This window comes from Magnolia sinica, chromosome 4, assembly GCF_029962835.1.
Source record: "Magnolia sinica isolate HGM2019 chromosome 4, MsV1, whole genome shotgun sequence".
In the NCBI taxonomy this organism is placed as follows: domain Eukaryota; kingdom Viridiplantae; phylum Streptophyta; class Magnoliopsida; order Magnoliales; family Magnoliaceae; genus Magnolia; species Magnolia sinica.
In genome coordinates, this window is record NC_080576.1 from 22,182,109 (window position 1) to 22,203,942 (window position 21,834).

Here is a 21,834-nt window from a genome sequence, read left to right on the forward strand (position 1 = left end):
TGATGGGCCTTTTGGGCCAAACCAGCCCAGTTACTGGTCACCACCACACAAAAAAGGGCCAACGGTTCAAGGCCCACGTTCATGGATGGTCGTGATCATACCATTAGCCGATTAGGTGCGGCCCTTATGGAGCCCATCCAGGCAGTCAATCCGTTTTGCCAGATCATTTTAGGGCATGATCCCAAACATGAAGTAGATCCAAATCTCATGTGGACCATATCACAGGAAACAGTGGTGATTGACGATTAAAAACTTATTGTGGGCCACAAGCTTTGGGATCAAGCTGAGATTTTTATTTTTTTTCCCTTCATCCAGGTTTGTGTGACCTTATTAACAGGTTGGATGGCAAATAAACACCATGGAAACATTACGGTGGGCCCTAGGAAGTTTTTAATGGTGAGGCATTCAATCACCACTGTTTCCTATAGTACTGTCCACCTGAGATTTGGATCTGCTTCATTTTTTGTCTCATGCCCTAAACTGATCTGGAAAAACGGATGGACGGCGTGGATTTAGAATACATACATCAAGGTGGGCCCAAGGGCCTCACCTAATCCCTCTCCCGATCCAGCACTTCTTTCAGGGACACGCTCGTCATTATCTTAAAACTTATTCAAGAAATATGACATTGCTGTCCTGGATGGAGGGAAATGATCATATACAGCAGCTGTATCGTTAGTTACGAGACATCCATCTTTTCCTCGCCTATGTGTCACATATTTACAAAATCCTATCCGTATAAATTGTAGAGAACGATCTGATGATCGGCTGATATGAAAATCAGGATGGTCCACGTATAGAATGTATCGTAATTTATGATACAGCTGCTATATCTGATCGTTTCTACAGGATAAAAGGTCGATTATGTCCCCATCACCCTTGGGAATTTCGCACTTGTGCTTCTGTAACGAATCAGCCATTATATGAAAGCACAAGGGTAAAACTGTCCTTTTCCCAAAACCCTCTTGCCAGATAATGCAGCAGACGGAGAGAGATGAAACAAAAACCCTAGCTTTCCTTTCATGGCTCTCGTCCATCTCTCCTCCCTCCATTCCCAAGTCTCGTTCTTCCTTCCAATCCGACCGTTCAATCTCCATCACTCGCGAGGAAATCAAGCTTCCATCTCAGCCGTCGATGGCGCGAACGGAGCGCCACCACCGACAATACCCAAACGCAGGGGCCGACCGAAGTCAAAGACAACACTCTCATCTCCTTCCCAAAAGAAAACCAGCCGCTCGAGGAAAAAACCAGAGCCCGAGAGCGAAAAAATCACAGACGTTGAAGAAGAAGACGAGGATTTCGACGACGGGATGGATTTCCCCTACGAATATCCGCCGTTGATCTGCTGCTTCGGTGCCGCGCAGCGGGAGTTCATACAGACGGTCAGGATCTCGGATCGCCAGATGGATCCGGACAAGTACTCGACGTGGAAGGGGCTCCAGTGGAGCCCGCCCGAGTTCGTCCGCGCCCCAGGTGGGCCACCATCGAACGTTGCGATCTCGCACGTCCGGCTCGGCGGGCGGGCCGCCTTCATGGGGAAGGTCGGGGACGATGAGTTTGGCAACGAGCTGGTTTACGCGATGAATTCGGAGAAGGTGCAGACGCGGGCCGTGAAGATCGATCCGACGGTGAAGACTGCGATCTCGTATCTGAGGATCGGATTTGATGGTGGGAAGATGAAAGCAGAGACGGTGAAGGAGTGCGCGGAGGATTCGATGGCGAGGGAGGATGTGAATATGGCTGTCCTGAAAGAGGTAAGGAGATGAGTCGGGTCTGTCGGATGAGTCGACTCAGTGACTCGGGTGAGTTGCTGTCTTTTTCACTTTCCCCCATGTCATGCATGTAACTCAAAGTTGAACTGTTGAAATTGTGGGACCCACTGTAGTTTAGACAGGTCACAACCTTTAAAATCTGATCGATGATTGATTGATCTTGGACGTTTGGTTGTTGAAGTTGGGCTGATGAGTATTTTTCGTTTCTAACCGTCCATTAGATGTCCAGCAATCGGCTGGTGAGGACATCAGATAAGCCTAGTTTTTGGAGTATTTCCCATCTACAGTGGGACCCACCATTTGGATGGTTTAGTTTGAATTACTAAAATGCGACGTTTAGGATGGCTGATTGCCCCATTTATATGAACCATCACAGTCTGGCAGAGTAATCAGAGTTTTTTCTCATTTCATTAGCTGAGTTTAGAAAACGATGGAGAAACTGGGAAAGGAAAATGGGAGAGAAATGGAATGTTTTGGAATTTTAATTGAGAAATGCTAAGCACGATCCTACCTGTACAAATGTGTGGTAATTCGGATCATTGATTTGCTGGACCACCAAGCAAATGGGCTGTTGCCTCAAAATTGTGGTGATGGGATGATTCTAACCGTATGATCGTTGTGAATTTTGCCCGTCAAATGTTGGCTGTTGTTGCTTTTTCTCAACCTTGATTTTCAGGCTTCAGCCCATGATAACCCACCAAATGAGCAGTAGTGATCACCATAGGCATTGCCACAACATCATCATCATCTAAACCTTATCCCAACTAATCGGGGCGGCTACACAAATCCAGTTCTGCTGCTCCACTCAATCAAGAACCATGCTGCGCATGTCTTAGTAGGCATCGAATTTTTTCTGCAGGAAGGAAGTCATATAAAAGATAAAAGCCAAAAAGGAGACGAAATGAATAAACTAAAACATTTTTTTCCAGTGAAATTGAGTTTAGTGCCTGTTTGGATGCACTCTGAAATTAGCATTTGATGTGTAAATTCCATTGTGAGCAACGCTCAAATTCATGTTGTGTTTGGATGCACTTTTGAAGACCCCGTATGATTGATCACTCGTTGAAATAGGTGCCAAAAAGCCCACTCACCGAAAACCAGTCCAATTGGTTTTTGGTGAATCGGGGGATCTTGTCGATACAGAAGTTGTGGGAAAACCCCCTTTTTGGGGAACCCTTCTGAGAGTTGCATCCAAACAGCCCCCTAGTGTCTTGCAATGATCTAAATTTTCTTGTTTTCGTGCTCGTTTTTAATTTTTTTTTTCAAATTTGGTCGATTGTGGCAGGCTAGGATCTTCCACTTCAATTCAGAAGTCCTCACATCTCCATCTATGCACTCTGCCCTCTTTAGAGCTATATCACTGTCGAAGAAATTCGGGGGGCTCATATTTTTCGACTTGAATTTGCCTTTGCCGCTGTGGAAATCTCGGGATGAGACAAGGGAGGTGATCAAGAAAGCCTGGAACGAGGCAAACATCATTGAGGTAACAAGGCAAGAACTAGAATTCCTTTTAGATGAGGATTACTATGAGATGAGGAGGAATTACACACCTCAGTACTACGCAGAGTCCTTCGATCAAATGAAGAGGCGGCGTGACTACTACCATTATGGTCGGGAAGAGATTTCATCACTGTGGCACGACGGGTTGAAGATCTTGTTTGTGACAGATGGGACGCTTCGCATTCATTATTACACCCCTTTGTTCGATGGGGCAGTGGTTGGAACAGAAGATGTGCTTATCACCCCATTTACATGTGATAGAACTGGTTCAGGTGATGCTGTTGTGGCAGGTATTTTGAGGAAGCTGACAACACATCCTGAGATGTATGAAAATCAAGATGTATTGGAGAGGCAGGTTCGGTTTGCAATAGCAGCGGGCATCATATCACAGTGGACCATCGGTGCAGTAAGAGGTTTTCCGACAGAGAGCGCAGCCCAGAATTTGAAAGAGCAGGTTTACGTACCTTCGATGTGGTGATGGTTCTATAGGGTATGTGAGAACCAAAAGACGCTTTGTGGGAGTGGAGCTGATGCAGTACCGAGCATTGGATTATCATTCAAGATCGTAGTAGCTGTATGATCAGGCTACAGAGGAAATGATGGGATTATGTTGGTCCTTGAATTGATTGGGTGACTTCTATTGATCTTGAACAGAAGGATCGCAAGGCTGGCGAGTATGATGGAATCGTCCCCAATTTTGTCTTTAGGCTCATGGGTGGATGGCAACAGTTCAATTCGAAGGAAAAAATGAGATGGATTTTTCACAGTTAAGAGTTCCTCACATTAATTGCATTGTGTTAAGAATCATTTGAGATAATCACAACTGTAATTTTTTCTTCTTTCAAACAAATCCATGGACATGATCCTCCTATTTTCTTTAGTGTCTATGTAGAGGCTATGTGAAGGTAAAATTGAGGATTTTAGAAGGTATACATTTTCACTGTTCGAATGCTTTTTGAGTGGATTGACCTAATTTTCAAGACAGTTGATCTTCATGATGGGCCCCACCTTTCTCCACAAGCAATTACGTTGAGTGCATGCTGACGACCAGAGGGGCCTGTTGGGGTCATGCCCTTGAATTAAACTAGACGTCTGCATGGCTATCTGGGACGCTAGCTCAGCTCTTTTGCACAAAAATGAGAGGTAAGAGTTTCCACCAGCCCTAAAACGTGCGAGTGTTGCAAATATCCAGGATCCAAACCGTCCATTAGGTGCAGTCATGTAAGCGTATTCTAACTAAAAATTTTCAGGCCCATCCATTACTTCAGTAGGCCACAAAGGATTTTAAAGTGATTAGCTCCCATTTTCCATAGAGAAAAAGGCACAATATAACCCTACATTTTTGAGTTTATTAGTATCAGCCAATACTTCTTTTCTTTTGAAAGGTAACGATTACCCAGAGAGAGAGAGAGAGAGAGAGAGAGAGAGAGAGAGAACCCGAGCCCATTCTAACCAATCACTCTGGTTAGAGGAACCGTGATCCTGCCAATCTGTTTTGCCAGCTCATTTTAGAGCCAAAAATTGAAACGTATCAAAAGCTCGATTGGACCAGACCACACCATAGGAAACAGTGGGGATTAAACGCCCACTGTAGAAAACTTCTTGGGGGTCACTTGAGTTTTAAGTCAATCTGATATTTGTGTTCCCCCTTCATCCAGGTCTGTGTGACCTTATTCATCGCGGGCCCTAGGAACGTTTCCACGGCGGCCATCATTATCCCCACTGTTTCCCAAAGATGGTCCACTTTGAGGTTTGGACATGCTTCTATTTTACGCACACAGCCTCAAATGAACTAGCAAAACAGATGGACATTGTGGATAAACCACATACATCATGGTGGGTTTCACAGTCCTGCCCCCACGGAGGTCGGTGATGGCAGGGTCACCATGCAAATCACATCCATAATATAGGCATTCTGCAGTGTAATCATCAGCCTTATCCATTGGCATTTCCTATAGCAGGAAATGAGGTGATCATTGCTACTTCCTACGACATAATCAGGACGCCTAAATTTGGAATCCTACTCCCTACAAAATAATCATTACAAATTCCATATCTGCACCTTGAATTTCTTGTAACCACACAAGCCCATTGAATGGCTCAAATCCAACAAGCAGTTCAAAATGCAAAATTCCAATAGCCCTCATTCTGAAATGCACGCTAAGATTCCCACCCACCATTATCGTTGGGTGGGAGATATGCGGCCATCACTCTCATTCACACATTGTGAGCACAAACATTTAAAAAATGAGTGGACAGCGATGCCATCATTGGGAGATGAAGATTGGTCGGTTCAAAGCACCAACGGTACTTGGAAACGAAAAGCAGATTCAAAGATAAACAGGAGTTGGACAATGAACTCATACAGAGATGCAGATACGTGACCAAATGTAGATACATATGGATGAAGAAGGGACCAATACAACTCAAGTCTTATCTGCCAACATTACATACGTGAATCATACAGAGCGCAAAATGCAAAGTCAGCAATGGCCATCAAAATACATAATATGTGGAAGCAGAAAGCATTAATTGTACCCCATAAACAAAAGCTTCAAATCCAAGTGTCCACATTTCACAAATGTATACATAATTTGCGTATCACAGAAGTACCATAGTAAAGGAAGGCAGAAAAGATGGACTGGGACTTCTAAAGTAGTATAAATGAGATAAGTCTTTACTCTAGTAAGCTTCAATCACTTGAAAGTTGAAACGGAGTTGCAGCTCCTGTTTTCACCGGAACAAAGGCAATATGCCCCACTGGTGCAAGAATCCTTCACCTGTTGTCACTTCTAAGACCAGTAGAACAAGAACTGCTAGCATGGCAGCTCTACCATTCCAGGTTTCTGCACTTTTGGTCCAACCCCATTCCCATACTGTCACGGGCGGCGGCAGCTCTCTACGTTGTGAATCGTATGCTGCTAACAGCTCTTCGACGCTGCCAAGGGGAACAAGGGACTACGCCAAAACCAAAACCTCTAAGTTATGATGTGCTTGTGATAGACAAGGACAGTATCTTGAATGCTATGATAAAATTTACAGAAATTGAATTAACATGGAAGAGATTCATTGATGTTTAACAATTTGGACTTCCGTCAGGGTCCATGTCATCTTTTCTTGCATTCCAACTTCTAATATTCAACTGAGCCCAAGTTACCCTTTACCCGATCCCAGTGTTCATCAAGTTGGACTCGATAAGGAATTTTGAAGAGTACTCAACATAGTTTCTAAATCGTGGATTACTGCATCTCTGTCATTGACCAGAAGATACCAAATAAACTAATTTAAAAGAGTACAACCTTAATCCTATCTGGATTATGCAGTATGCATTTCTTTAATGGAAATAAAATAATATAATATAATATAAAAAAGAGAGTCGTGCATTCAGCAGCCCGACTCAATGGCAATTATTTTCATATTTGTTTATATAAATTGCTCATTTATTGAGCCAAAGAGGTAAGTGAATAAGTAGGAGCATTTCAAATCTTCACTCCTTTCCCATAGAACATTCAACAGCACCTTGTTATTAGAAGCCTCAATTGAAGTTTTTCAAGATATTCTGACTTTCAAAATTGCTTATTAAAACACGCACATTCACCAACTCAGCAGCCTGGTGGCGCAGGAAACAGCATAGCAGTGTAGGACGGGCAGTGATGATAAAACAAGTACCCAGAACAAAAATTTTAAAACCTGGACCAGATCCAACCTGTTTTTGGCATGCTGATCGGCCCCAACCATTCTCAACAGTTCCAACCCAGGATAAGTATTACTGAATAAACTACACAAAATAAAAAGAATTAAATTATTAAAAATAATAATAATAAGAAAAACACCTCTTGCAGATTTGATAGTAAAGCCAGGTTTCTTTGTGGAGGTTGTAGGTTCAAACTCCACTGGAGTGATTAGTGATTATAGACATTCTGTCAAGAAAGGACAGTTGAGACTTGCATATGTTTTTTTTTGTTTTTGTTTTGGTAATTAAACCATTTTATTAAAAGAGGCAAAAGGGGGATGCTATGCATCAAGGTAATAGATACGTATCACCAATATACTAGACTCAGGGTAAGCTGAACTCTTCATGCATCTCACAGTTTTTTTTTAGTCAAGCAGAGGGCATAGAACATCTGATGCAGGACCATCTGAATATCCAATGGGAAACCAAGTGTTGTCTCACTGGAGGCCTATTAAATATCAGTCCCATCCAACTGTTCAGGTTGAAAATGGGACCTATCCAACTGTCCATTTTGTAGATCTGGACCACATCAAGTGATGATATTGACCTGATCGACCATCTGGATCAGATTGAAGGTCCTGATGGATGTTTTGGACTAGACCGGTGGTCAACTGGACTGTGTCATCCACAGATCCAATTGGATGGCCCATTTAACAGACTAACTAATCTGTGGGGCCCACAGGTTCAATCAGATGTTCTTAGGCTAACATATGAACCGTATACAATGCTTTGGGTCCTTTGAACAAACTGTGCAGCCCATTATACCCCTACAATCAAGTCAAAAGTTTGGACTCTTTAAGGTTGTGTCCTACTGCTCATTTCTTTCGTTTCATTTACAAGTTTTTAGGATAAGATTAGAGTAAGATTAGGCGAGGAACTTGTTTCATTTATGAATTTGTTCCCTCCTTGTTTGCTGAGTGGGAAGTTGCATTTGGAAGTGACACTTCCAGACCCTAAAGGTGATGCTCCTTAGGGCTGTTATTGCTTGCAATGAGACTCCACAAGATTCTATCCGTCTTTTTTCTTGTCTTCTTCTATTCCATGCTATTCTATACTCTGCATTTGAATTGGAAAATTCAAATTGAACTTTTTGTGAGATTAAAGCACTCTTTAAGTGAACAGTCGGCTACAAGTGTAGGAAGTTTTAATCTGTGCATACTGGTACATAAATAAAGTGTCCTATGCCTGAAACAGATATAGACTGCAAATTCCAGATCCCCTTCAAAATCATTCATACTTGCATGAGTTTTGTTGCAACATGCCATAAAAAAGTTGCAGTGCGAGGTAAATCTCACAGGGAGAATTCTGTTTTCAAATTTTGCATATTAACATGCTAATACAGCTAAAATTTGCAGCCAAATCTTTAAATAGCACAATATCCACTCATAAATTCCCAGTAACTACCATCTCAATGACTTTGCTTTTGGAAAATTTATTTTAATAACTCAGAAATTGCATTTTATTTTCACAACATGATTGCAGAGGTTACCTGACGAGCTTCAAGATTTGAGACTGCCATTGCTCCAACATACGGAAGACTCTCGATTACAGCATCTGCCAGATCTGAAATGAAGGTGGGCTCACACCCAAGGGCAGGAACACGCCCCCATTTCTCTATTCCAGATTTTAAAGCCAACTCTTTATACTCTACGTCAATTTCTTCGAGAGTTTCAATGTGCTCACTCACAAAGCTGCAAATTAGAAGTAAATGAAAATAGCTACCCAAGAGTCAGCCTTGAATAAGCAATCTCCAAAATATCACACAAATTAATGACATCAAGGAATCAAGAAGTAAACAGATGAGTACCAAAAATACAAACCTGATGGGAACAGCAAGAAGGCTTTTAATCCCCTTTTGCCCTAGCTCAACAATTGTCTCATCAGTGTAGGGCTTCAACCACTCCACAGGTCCAACTCGGCTCTAGAAGTGCAAAAAAAATAAAAATAAAAAATAAAAAATAAAAATAGGGTTAACTTGGAGAAAATGAAAATAGACCAAGCATAAGAATCGTAGCACATTGGACATAATCTTTGGCATTGTTGTCATCACAGCCCCTTCCAAGCTATTTGGGATTGGCTTTAAGAATCCTATTTTGCCAATCACTAAAACCTTGATTTCTCAGTGTTATGAAAAAAAAGATAGGCACGAATATGTGCCATGTCACAGGGAGGACACTGCACTGCCACTCAAGTCAGAGCCATAACAATGGAAATCGTAGTTCAAAAACCTGAAATCTTGACTCAACTCAATGTCCAGCAGGGTTAGGTTAACTCAAAGACTCGACCAAGTTTAACTTGACTCAATTCGACACTTCAAGTTAAATACACTTGCACAATTAGTGACAAGTATTAAAACAGTGAATAATGTAAGAGCAGCACAGTGCGTAACGTGCTGGTTAGAGAGTTCTGCTTCGTTGGTGGGGTTGTGAGTTCAAGACTACCCATCACCTTTTTAGTTCAAGACTCCCTGTCGCCTTTTCAGTTCAAGACTCTCTGCTGCCTTTTTTGCAGACAGAAAAAGGTTTGACCAGGCGAGTGACTTGGCCAAATCAGCAGTATCAAGTAGTTTTTACACTTGAAATAATAATAATAATAAGTAACCAGACCCATGCATTCATCAAGCAGATGCTTAAAAGAAACTTCCTGAATATGAGCTTAACGTACCGGAATCCACAAATTAAAACAAAAACAGATGACCTATGCATGTGCATGCAAGTAAATAAAATTGATGGACTTGCTACGGATTAAAAAGTAGGTAAGTAGTAAATGAGCCCAAAACAGTAGAATATAGAATATATTACCTGTTAAGACAGAGTATAAGCATTATTGGTTCTCCTTTTTTTCTTTTTTCTTTTTTTCCAGTTTGAACCTAAAACAATAGAAAACAGACTATATTACCTGATAAGCTAGAGTATAGGGATTATTAATTTTCCTTTTTTCCAGTTCTTCCATAATCAAATCCACACACTCCTCCATCTCCGCTTTGTATGGATCACCAGCTTCTTCGACATATGCAAGTGGCACTCCGTGAGCACTAAAAAATATCATCACCTAACAAACATTTTTTGAAGTCAGCTTAGGAATTAATGACTTCAGAAAACCTTCTAGAGACAAGAAAATAAACATGGAAAGAGATTAGTAGATTTCAGTGCTAAACTAACTAGATTGTGTTCACAATAAAATGATAAAACAGCTAATGCAGGGGCATTTTCACACCGGGCTTGAGTGGGGTGGCCTGTGGGATGCAGGGGCACACTCGGGGTGGGCAGCCCGTGTGAGGTGGGTGGCTCGTGTGAGGCGAGTGGCTCATGTGAAGCGGAACCTATGTGAAGTAGGTCCTAACCCATGTGATGTGGGGGGCTTGGGCTATGAGATAAAGGGATTGATTCGCCATGCTTTATCAGTTCGAGCTTTTAAAGCAAGTGATTAGTTGTCTTACATCAAAGTGGTATCAGATTGGGAGGTCTGGTGTTCAAGACTCCTCACCAAGGGTGGTTAATGCATGGGCATTTTAATACTGGGCTCGAGTGGGATGGCTTGTGGGATGCAAGGGCACACTTGGGGTGGGCGGCCCATGTGAGGCAGGTGGCTCATGTGAAGCGGAACCCATGTGAAGTGGGGCCCACGAGGGGGGTTCAGCTGAGGCCCTAACCCATACGATGTGGGGCCTGGGCTATGAGATAAAGGGATTGATTCACCATACTCTATCAGTTCGAGCTTTTAGAGCAAGTTGGTAATTGTCCTACATCAACAACATAGTCAATATCTTCCTTTTCATTGACCAGTAATAAATAATACAATTCTTTTTTATACATGGAGCTTTTATCAAAAAAGAAAAGGAAAAAAGAACAACACAGGTAGCCATGCTAGCACTACAATGGTCGCGAAACACGAATACAACAAAACCCGGACTAAACCGACAACTAAGGACCCAACTGATAGTTCACAACATAAAGCCCCCTTAAAGATTGCAATCCTTAGCAAGTTTATCTGCCCAATCATTTGCCGACTGATGAGCATGAGAGAAAGAAGTGGAAATTGACTTGCAAATATCAGTAGCTTATTCAATAATATTGGCTAGTCTCCAAGGACCACTGCCATCTTTAGTCCATTTAATTACCAAAGTCCCCTCGATGATAACAGGGCTGAAATTATGAGTGGCAGCTAACTTAATACCCTGAAGGGTCGCAGCAACCTCAGCAAAGTTTGAATCCTGGATTCCCACAGGACCTGAAGATACCGGCAACTTTACACCCTGACTGTTCCTAAACATAATTTGTACTGAGAATATGCTTGTGGAACTCACTATGAAACTAAAAATTGAAACTTCTGCAAATTTGATGCATCCAGGCCTTCTGATCATCCTAATGATGCCCAGACATGGAAGATTGCATGATCAGGACCATCTAAATATTCAATTACAAATCAGGCTCAAATCAGGCCATGGAAGAGTCTAAAATAATTTATAAGGCCATTCGACCATCCATATTAAAGAACCGAACCATCCAGCAGTTCATATTGAAGATCTGAACCACCCAATTGTCCATATTGAATATATGGACCACATCAAGGGTCCAAAGTGATTTGATGAAAGATCAGAACCATGAAAAACGGTCACGATGGATGTTATGGACTGGACAATTCGTCCAATTGGATCGTCCCACACAAGGATCCAATCGAGTTGCCCAAAACTGGTTGGAATGTGAAGCCCACAAGTCCAAAAGTCGTACATCCTGTGCATGGAAAACAAAATCTAATTGTCATACTAATGTCTCTGCTACCAAGAATAGTCATGCTGAAAATTAGCAAGGCTAAAAGACATTGGTAGTAAAATCCAAGCATGAAAGACTATTCCTTGCTGAAGAAGAGAGGACTGTGAACTCAAAACTCACGGGTTCAGGTGTAGCTCCATAACCCCAGGCTATGGTGCTTAATCCCTGAGAACCTTTATTTGATAATGGCATGGATGCATATATACACGGAGAATTAGTATATACAAAACACTTCTACCATGATGGGTAAGTGGTGGAAGTAGACAAAATAACAGGACCAAAATCACAAGCAAAAGTTGATACCTTCTCAGGGCATTCAAATTTTTGTAGCTCCTTGTCGATTAAATTTGCCATGGCCTTGATGTATCCTTCACGCTGGTACCATGAAGGTATCACTGTGTGTTGCATATTAACCAGATACTCATCCTCCCTAAAGATAACAATAGTAAAAGATGTCAGACAAATTGGAGTTAGGCTTGAAACTTTGAAGCATCAAAACATTATAGCTTTCTGTGCTCAGAAATTCTTCACTTGAATATACTCTCCAACAGACGCAGGCTGGAACCACTAGTTGATATTGAGAACTGTGGGTAAAGAGGAAGCACGACTAGCTTTGTTATTCCATCCCTTTTAATCTGCAAGGATAACAGAAAAGAGAACCATACCAACAGCAAAAAACACTCAGCCCTTGTAATCCAACCCTCGTATATGATTTTAATAAATTCATTTGATTACTATATTATCAGATGTCATAGATTGGAGTAAAATCGCATAATAAATGAATTTAGATTTCATGAGATATCCAGAAAGATGAAGAAATACACAAGCATCCAAATCGGAGGAAATTAACTCTTTTGCATTAAGAGTATAAAAGAAATTTCTTTCTTTCTTTTTATTTATTTATTTATTTATATTTTTTGAAAGGTGAGTGTCAAAGAAATTTCTTCATTTCTTAATTGGTTTTGAGTAAAACTGCTTTCTTTTTTTTAATCCTTAATTATATTTCAACTTTATCAAAAGAATAACAATTAACTATTGAAGACAAGTGCACCTGAAAAAGAGTCACAAGTACTCTAGCAAACTGGTTTCTTGATTCTCATAATAGTTGAAGGTTTTCTAATGTCATTATATGAAGAGGCTATGAAGCCAAGATAATAGGACCATCATGGCATGCAGAGAACATTATTCCATCACACAACATCATGATCTACAGGCAACACGGCACTGACAGGGGATGCATGGCACAGAAACAGCATTCCTAATTCAAAAACTAAAAATATAAAAATATTAACTACATTGCAGTAATCAACTGGCAAATACAAGGCAGCATTGGTTCATCACAAGAATGCCACATAGCGTGCATAAAAAAATGTTTCATAAATTTGAAAAGTCAAATAACTCGTGTCTCCATATCTCACATTTGCACCGCTACTAAAAAAAATGCCAAAATGCACATTTGTGCCACACATACAATGACAATCTTTTAGTTATGGCATTTACAATTTGCACACTTTCCCATGACGACGGCAAGAATGATAGCTGATAAGCCATGGGATTTGCTCTTTTGAAACATGGTCAAAGGATGACAAGCATGATAGGTACTAATTTGCTGCAAGTTAAACCTATACCTGCTCAATAGCTTCTTCAGTGAAAGGATGCCAGTAACGCATTCCAACATACACCTTTGCAGGCACATTCTTTGCATTAAGGAACTTCCTCAACTCTTCAGCCTGAACCACACAACAAAACCAAACAATGAAACGAGTACCAAACAAGCATTGAGAGTCTTAAAAGGACACCGCTCTCTTTTAGGGTTCAAATCGAGAGTGAAGAAGGCTATTAGCATAGTAGAGCCTTCACTTTTCCTCTGTTTTGTTTTTTGGAAGCAATGATGAGATTTCATTAAAAAAGGCCGAAGCCAAAAAATACAAATATACAAAAGAATAGCTCCGCTAAGAGACAAAAAGAAAAGAAAAGAAAAGAAAAGGACTACATTTCCGCCCACTCCTTCATATTGAAAATAGCTGATTTAAAAACTTGAGAAACTCCTTTCTTTTTGTTACTGAAGCACCGCTTGTTTCTTTCCCACCATAAAGCCCATAGGACCGCTAACATGCCTATCCTCCACAATTTTTTCCCTGACTTCCCTGTCCCTCTGCCATGCCAAGGAATGAGAAATTCCACAATAGTGTTCGGAAACACCCATATGACCCCAAAATTTTGAAGAAGATGATCACAAACCTCCCTAGCGAATGCACAATGGATAAACAGATGCTCCACCGATTCCGCATCTTTAAGACACATCAAGCAAATGTTTGGCATAATCATCTTTCTTGCAAAGATTATCAATAGTTAGGACTTTATTCCTGCCTCTAGCCACCCAAAAACCACCACCTTCGTAGTAGCACCGTGATGCCATAGAAAAGTTGTAGAAGAAATATTGCAGTTCTCATCTTTTGCACAGAAAAACCGATAACATGATCTAATTGAGAAGAAGCTCGACTTAGCCTTTAACCACCTCATAGAGTCCTCCTCTAAGACCACTGGAGATAATTTTGCTAACAGCTTAAACAACAAAGCCAGATCTGCAATCTCCTCATCCAACAAATTCCTTCTAAAGACAGGGCCCCATACCACCTCCCCATCCGTAACTGAGTAACAACTACTCACCTTCACCTCAACTTCCCTAGCTAACCCAGTTAAAGATGGAAACCTATCACCCACTACCCACCTATCCCCCCAAAACCTCTGTTACCATCCCCCAAATGAAAACCTTTATCTTCTCACACTCTCTCTTTAAGGGACACTATCTATTTCCACCAGTATGAAGATCGATACAAAGATGATTCCTTAGTCCACCAGCTTCTCCCTCCGCCCCAAACCCATTTCCCCAACAAAGCAAGATTCATCTCTTCTAATTTTGAAATACCCACTCCACCAAAGACCGTCAGCTTGCAAACTTCTTCCCATTTCAAAAGATGGAATTCGTACTTCTCTTCCAAATCTCCCCACAAAAAGTCCCTTCTACATCTCTCCAATGCATTGATTAGATATTTTGGACATTTGAATATAGACATAAAATAAATCAGGAAGTTTGACATAAAGGCTTTAATCATAATCAATCTCCCGCCCAATGATAAATACCTAAACCACCACTTTTACATCTTTCTAACACTTTGTCCCACATGTTTTGCTCGTCTCCCTATACATAACGGAACACCCAAATACAAAGTTAGAAAGGAAGCTTCCCTACAACCAAATACATTTGCAAATTCAAGGACTTTCTCTTTCGAAATGCCTATTCCCAAAATCTCGCTTTTGGAAATATTTACTTTCAAGCCCGAAACTGCCTCAAAATTTACTATAATTGATCGAAGATTATCCACAAAGAATTTATCTGCCTTACACAAAAGAAGGGCATCATCTGCATGCTGAATATGAGAGATTTGAAAATTCGTATTATCTACCCAAAACCTTTGATCAAACCAACCTGTGCACCTCTATCTAACATTCTACTTAAAGTCTCCATAATTGTGACGAATAGAAAAGGGGAAAGAGGATTTCCCTGACGAAGCCTACGAGAAGCTGCCAAGAAACCTTTCGACGAATCATTCACCGGGATGGAAAATTTAGCCGACCTCACACACAATCAAATCCAGAACCGCCACTTTGGACCACATCCTAATCTACCCAACATATAGTCTAGAAACGCCCAATCGACATGATCATATGCTTTTTCAACATCTAACTTGCACATTATACCTTCATCTCCTTTTCTATGACAAGAATCAACACATTTGTTGGCTAAGAGCAATCTACAATCTGACTTCCATCCACAAAAGCCCATGGAAACTCTAAAATAACACTCTCCAACACCTTCATGAATCTTGTGGCCAAAACCTTTGCTAATATCTTATAAGGACCCCCATGCAAACTAATAGGGCAAAAATCTTTCATACATTCAGCTTCTTGCTATAAACATAGCCCCTAATTGTGTTGCTATCAATTCTTTGTCAAAAAATTCTTGCATGAAGCCAACCACATCTTCCTTTACACACTCTCAAAATTTCTGAAAAAATGCACAGGGAAAACCATTCGGCCTTGGAGCTTTATCATTACCCAAATCTGTGACTGCTCTCTTGATTCATCTTCAGAAAAAGCTTGCACAAGTGAAACCGCCTCTTCTGCCGAGATTGTATCAAAATGCAAATTATCAAGAGACAGCCTGGGACTCCTTTCCTTTAACAAAAGGTCTTTATAGAATTGTACCACTAGATCGCAAATTTGATCTTTTCCCTCGAGCCTCTAACCATCTGCTACCAACAAGGATATTTTATTCACACGCGCTCTAGCGCTAGCTGTTGCATGGAAAAACTTGGTATTTTTATCTTCCGCTTTCAACCATATTGCCTTAGAACTTTTGTCGCCATTTAATCTCTTCCTCCCTCAGCCTTGCATTGTATTTAGCTCTGTGAATTTCCCTCCAAGCCATTTCCTCTTTTGAAAGATCCTCTTCCTCTTCTTTGGAATCTAGCCTTTGAATCTCTAGAAGCATGTTGGTCTTTTCCTCCTCCCTGCCATTGAAAACCTCTTTTTTCCACTCCCCTATCTTTTGTTTTAACAACTTCCGCTCACTTTTCCTTTCTTTTCTGTTTTATTTTGGAGATGTGGGGGTGTAAAAGTGTTCCTTGCTTCAAGGCACTCCACAACATAAGTGTGTACATAAAAAGAAAAAAGAAGAAAGAGACGAGCGTTCTAGGGAGGGGACAGAGAGAGAGAGAGAATTTGGGTTAGGTGTCACTCTCCCCCATTTTATATTACAATAAAACAAATATGACAGATAAAACTCTGAAGTAACAAAAGCAAAAATCCCCACTAAGTTTAAAGTAGCATAACAACTAATTAGCAAAGGAAAAACACTAGGATAAAAGACTGGGTGGGTCGTATCGTGGTACTGCCCACATGCACATTCGTTAACGCTCCCCCTCAAGCTACAATATAGATGTTGTTGATGCCAAGTTTGGAGTATATGCATGTAAATTAATTGTGACTAAAGGCTTCAATGAATGCATCAACAAGTTGATCCTAAAACCAAACATAGGACGTATAAATTTCACTAGAGGAGACCTTCTCACATATAAAGTGATAGTCGACTTCAATATATTTAGTTTTCTCACAAGATACCAAATTGTTTGCAACGTGGGCCACTACTTGATTATTAGAAAGCAACTGCATAAGTAGACATTCAAACTCCATCTCCAACAATAGCTTCTTGACCCACATCAACTCACAAGTAGCATAAGCAATTGCTTTCTATTCTGCTTCAGTGCTTGATAAGGCCACAATACTCCATTTTTTACTCTTACACATGACTAGATTTCCTCCCACAAACATGTAGTACCCAGTACCAGACCGCCTATTTGTTGAAAAACACGCACAGTCTGCATCAAAGTACCCTATGGTTTGAAGATAATTGTTTCATCTGTATATAATTCCCAGATTTGGTACTCTTTTAAGATACTGCAAAATCCAAACAACTGTATCCATGTGAAGTAACCTCGGAGAGCTCATAAACTGGCTCACCACACTCATAACATAAGATATGTATGGTTGAATGATAGTTAAATAAATGAGTTTCCCAACCAATCTTCTATACCTCCCTAGGTCTTTAGATACATCTCCTTGATTACCACTAAGTTTCTGATTAAGATTCATTGGTGTATCAACTGGTTTAGTACCAAGAAAACTCATCTCTGTAAGCAAATCCAGAACACATTTCCATTGAGCCAAATTAATTCCTTCCTTTGATTTGACAACTTTTATACCGAGAAAGTGTTGGAGAGGTCCTGGATCTTTTATGAGAAAATGCATCCAAAGATACTTTTTCAGCAACTAATCCATCTATTCTTATTTCTTATAATAACAATATCATCAATACATATTACTAACACAATAAGACCCGAGATGCCTTTCCGTACAAAAAACGGAATGATCAACATAACTTTTGAAGCGGCGTATGACGACGACGACAAGTGGTCGCCCTCCAAGGCACTGGGGTGATTCCTCTATAGAGGACTCTGGTAAATCAAACGGATCTGGCACTCAGACATCTAAGCGTCTCCAGGGCCCGAATAATACTAGCGACGATGATCATCTATAAGCCGACCAACCAACACGGGGCGACAAGGACTGGAAGGAGGTCTCTCACCGGAAAACTTCAACGGCACCATCCTCCGCCAGGAATCGAGCATCCTATCCAACCTTGTTCGTCAAAGGTTTCCGGAAGGGTTAGTACCCACTCAATATCGAACGTGTTTTTGGGCGAGCTGGAGCGGTAATGGACGTTGTAATGCCTCGCGACCGGGAAACATGCGCGTATAGAGGCTTTGCGTTGGTTCAAATGTCCTCGAAGGAGTTAGCCAGAGCTGTTGCCATGTTGCATGGTGTCAAATTCACTGGATGCCCGATGTTGGTTCAACGTGCGAGATTCGGTCCTGTGTTCGCTCACGCCCGATTGTCGACTGTGAAGCCCCGACCTTTGTCTACCAAGGCCTACCGACCGAAGATCTCTAATCCCCCCCCCCCTCTTCCTTCAAGGAGGTCCTCCTCCATCAGAATCAGCCTACTCCCTGCCCCACCCCACCACCCGCCAACGCACTTACCCTAAACCCTCACGATGATCCACACGTCTCTACAGCTTCTAAAGTAGGCGTTCCCATCGTAGTTAACTCCGTGGACTTTCTCAGGGCCTGTGAGAACCTAAAGGACACTAACGTTATCTCGTGCAAGGAAGGGGCCTCTATTTCTCAGGTTCGGGACTGGATATCTGAAACCACGGGTTTCCAGCCAGGTAACTACAAACTTAAACCCCTCGGCTTCAATGAGTTATGGGTAAAGGTTTATCCCGGCATCAATCACGAAACGCTGCTAATGGCCGGTCATCTCCATTCTGGAGGGCTAGTGGCCAGAGTAATGAGGTGGGAAGAGTTCTCCACCTTCGGTATGGAGAACGTCTGGTTTCAAATATGGGGAATCCCTCTGGAGCTTTGGTTTGACGAGTTCTTCATCTTCGTCGCGGCCTACCTCAGTTCGTACCTTGAACTAGATCCGAAGACGAAGCTGGGGGAGGAGATCGGAGTTATCGGGGTTCAAGTTAGACGGAAGAAGGATGCTTTACCGCCTGCATCGGTCAAGGTGACTGTCGACGACCGGTCCTTCGAATTCCCGGCAGTCAAAGAATCTCCCGACGAGCAGTATCCTAGATGGGGTGACCTGTGGCGAATTCGAGAAGATTCGGTGCCATTGCCATCGGAAACCCTCCCGTCCTCCATCGCTGAGAGAGCACGTGCTCCCTACTCCAGCGGAGTACCTGTGGGCGACTCTGACTCTGGCGCAGTTGCATGTCGTCATCTGGACCGTCCGCTCGACGATTTGGAGACACGTGGACCTCTCCTCCTGCCTTGCATGTTGCCTCCTCCAACTGCGCCGTCTCGAGCCCTGCTCGCGATTAATGCAGTCATATTGCCGAAGACGCGTGGCATCACGACAGGATCTCTTGCTGCACAAGTGACGTATGCAAGGGATTCGTCGGCAACGCGTGGCATGTCGAATCGGTCTTCGGGGTCGCAGTACCGCAAGGAAGCTTTTTATCCGGGGGATAAGCTGACGAGCCCCTCGGTTCACGAGGCAATCTGCAGGAAATCGTCTGACGCTTTTGATTTTCCGCCGCCAGCCTCTTCTCGTTCACACAAAGTCGGACACGCATCACACTTCGAAGGTCGCCAGGCGCAGGTAGCAGGACACGTGGGCGGGCCAAAGTCCTTGTGCTTTTCGTGTGACAAGCCCTCTTCGGGTCCGGACACGAACCCTGCCGCTACCTATTCAGCTATTATCTCTCAACCCGAGACCCGACCTATAAGCCTAACCGCCTCAATCCCTGCCTGTACTACATTCATGCCCCATCCCAATATCCCGACCCCTATCTTCCACTCAGATTCCCCTGCCCCTATTTGGAGAACTCCTAGCCTTACCCTTTCACCCCTCCTCTCTTCTAACCCCTATCCTTTCTTCGACCTTGAACTCGACTCGGGTGGGAGAGATACGTCCAACTGTACTCTTTCTAATTATCAATCCCGTCCTTCTTCCCCAAATTCCACCCCTGCCTCCTGCATTTCTCCTGGCGACGTGTTGGAGTTAGGTCTGCTGACGTTGTTCGACGAAAATTTCTCTTCAGAAATCCTAATGGCAGAACCCCTCCAGATGATAGCGGACCCGCATCCGCAAGCCACGCCCTCAGATAAGGAAAGGGCGGGTCTGATATCAAAGTTACAAAACAAACACTGGATTAAAGAAGCTATTGGGAAGGTGGGAAGGTCTTTAAGCCTTTCCTTTGGGGATCGATTGGAAGATTATGTTGCCTTATTCCAATGTATAGAAAACAAACCGTGGTGGGCCCCTCCAAAAATGTAACTCGCCTGCCAAACAACTGGCCAGAATATCCAATAACTGCAAGCTTCAACGTCTAGAAACCAGTCCAGGGTTCATTTCAACTTCAAAAGCCTCACCCAGGAGGCAGGGCAATCGGGGAAGGATGGTTATCCAATGAAGATCTTCTCTTGGAACGTCAGGGGTGTTGGCTTCAAGCATATAAGGAGCCTGATCAAAGCTTTCATTTCTCGTCATAATCCGGATGTTGTTTGCTTTCAGGAGACTAAGGTTGCCTACTTCAAAGACAGTCTTTTGTCCAGTCTTTGGGGTGCAATCGATGCCAAGTGGATCTCTCTGGACGCTATTGGGACTTCGGAAGGGATCCTCGTTGCCTAGAAATCCTCCAGATGGGATCTCCTCTCTTCCTCTAAGGGGAATTATTCTATCTCTGTTAAACTTCAAGATAAGTGTTCTTCCTTCCAGTGTCTGCTCTCAGTTGTTTATGGGCCTAACATTGACTCTGCTCATCCTCTGTTTTGGGAGGAGTTAACGCAGGCTAGGCTTTCCTCTTCAGGGTTGTCATGTGTGGTAGGTGATTTCAACGCCACTTGCTACGCGGAAGACCACTCCAGACGTAGAAGACCGACGTCGGCTATGAATCAGTTCTCTGAGTGGATCTAACTCCAACTCATCGATCTACTGCTCTCGGGAGTCAGGTTCACCTGGACTAATGGTCGGGTTTCTCCTATCCAATCATGTCTGGATAGATTCCTCATTTCTCTTGAATGGATCGAGGCTCTCCCGACCGCCCAGCAAGCGGCTTTGCCTAGAACCACCTCTGACCACTGTCCGATTATTCTTTCGGCTGACGAAGACAACTGGGGCCCTAAGCCATTTAGGTTCAATCCCGCCTGGCTCCAATTGGACGAGCTCCGGCAGAAAATCATCGAATGGTGCCCTGGCTTTCAGGTGGCGGGCTTTGCCGGTCAAAAAATTTTGTGCAAGCTCAGACTACTTAAAGCTAAAATTAAGGAGTGGCGTTAGCAGGAGATTAAGGCAAGGGAAGCTGAGACATATGCTTCTTTCAAACTTTCTGGGAGGTTGTTCGAGTCGACCTCCTCTTCATTCAGGAGTTTCAAGATCGTGGGAGATTATCGAAGGGGCTTGGAGCGTCGTTTATCTCCCTCATCCCCAAGGTGGCGGGTGCTAGCTCCTTCCCCGAATTCAGACCCATCAGCCTGATAGGGAGTCCCTACAAAATTCTAGCTAAAGTCCTTCACTCCTGCCATAGGTCCAAATTAAAAGGCATTTTCTGCAAATTGGATGTAGCCAAGGCCTACGATCACGTCGCCTGGGACTTCCTTCTCTATATGCTAGGTCGGATGGGCCTTGGGGATAAGTGGAGAATGTGGATCGCTGCCTGCATTGGCTCGGCTCACTTCTCCATTATCCTTAATGGATCCCCCAAAGGTTTTTCAGAAGCTCGAGAGGCCTGCGTCAGGGTGACCCCCTTTCTCCTCTCCTTTTTCTGATTGTGGCAGAGGCGTCGTCTGCTATGCTAACCACATCCAATTTACGGATGACACTCTAATCTTTTCAGAAGAGTCGGTGAAATGTATCGATAATCTCC

At 42.7% G+C, this 21,834-nt stretch overlaps 2 protein-coding genes across 4 annotated transcripts in view; one reads left to right on the plus strand and one right to left on the minus strand.

Annotated features, from left to right (window-relative positions):
- The first annotated feature begins 641 nt into the window (after positions 1-641).
- Positions 642-4,204, plus strand: LOC131242753 (fructokinase-like 1, chloroplastic). Its single transcript, XM_058241595.1, has 2 exons — positions 642-1,754; positions 3,058-4,204. Exons 1-2 carry the CDS (start codon positions 1,023-1,025, stop codon positions 3,748-3,750), a joined length of 1,425 nt encoding a protein of 474 aa, XP_058097578.1. The 5' UTR covers positions 642-1,022; the 3' UTR covers positions 3,751-4,204.
- A 1,541-nt stretch (positions 4,205-5,745) lies between these two features.
- LOC131242754 (ferrochelatase-2, chloroplastic-like) overlaps positions 5,746-21,834 on the minus strand; it is a 40,534-nt gene continuing 24,445 nt past the window's right edge. For 2 of the 3 annotated variants that reach the window (XM_058241598.1, XM_058241596.1), the window contains 7 exons: positions 13,406-13,507; positions 12,309-12,412; positions 12,081-12,207; positions 9,904-10,056; positions 8,826-8,926; positions 8,495-8,696; positions 5,746-6,230 (listed from right to left, as the gene is read on the minus strand). In XM_058241598.1, coding sequence (XP_058097581.1) covers positions 6,006-6,230; positions 8,495-8,696; positions 8,826-8,926; positions 9,904-10,056; positions 12,081-12,207; positions 12,309-12,412; positions 13,406-13,507 — 1,014 coding nt within the window. In that variant the 3' untranslated portion in view covers positions 5,746-6,005. The remainder of the gene's footprint in view (positions 6,231-8,494; positions 8,697-8,825; positions 8,927-9,903; positions 10,057-12,080; positions 12,208-12,308; positions 12,413-13,405; positions 13,508-21,834) is intronic. The other variant, XM_058241597.1, reaches the window with a different exon arrangement.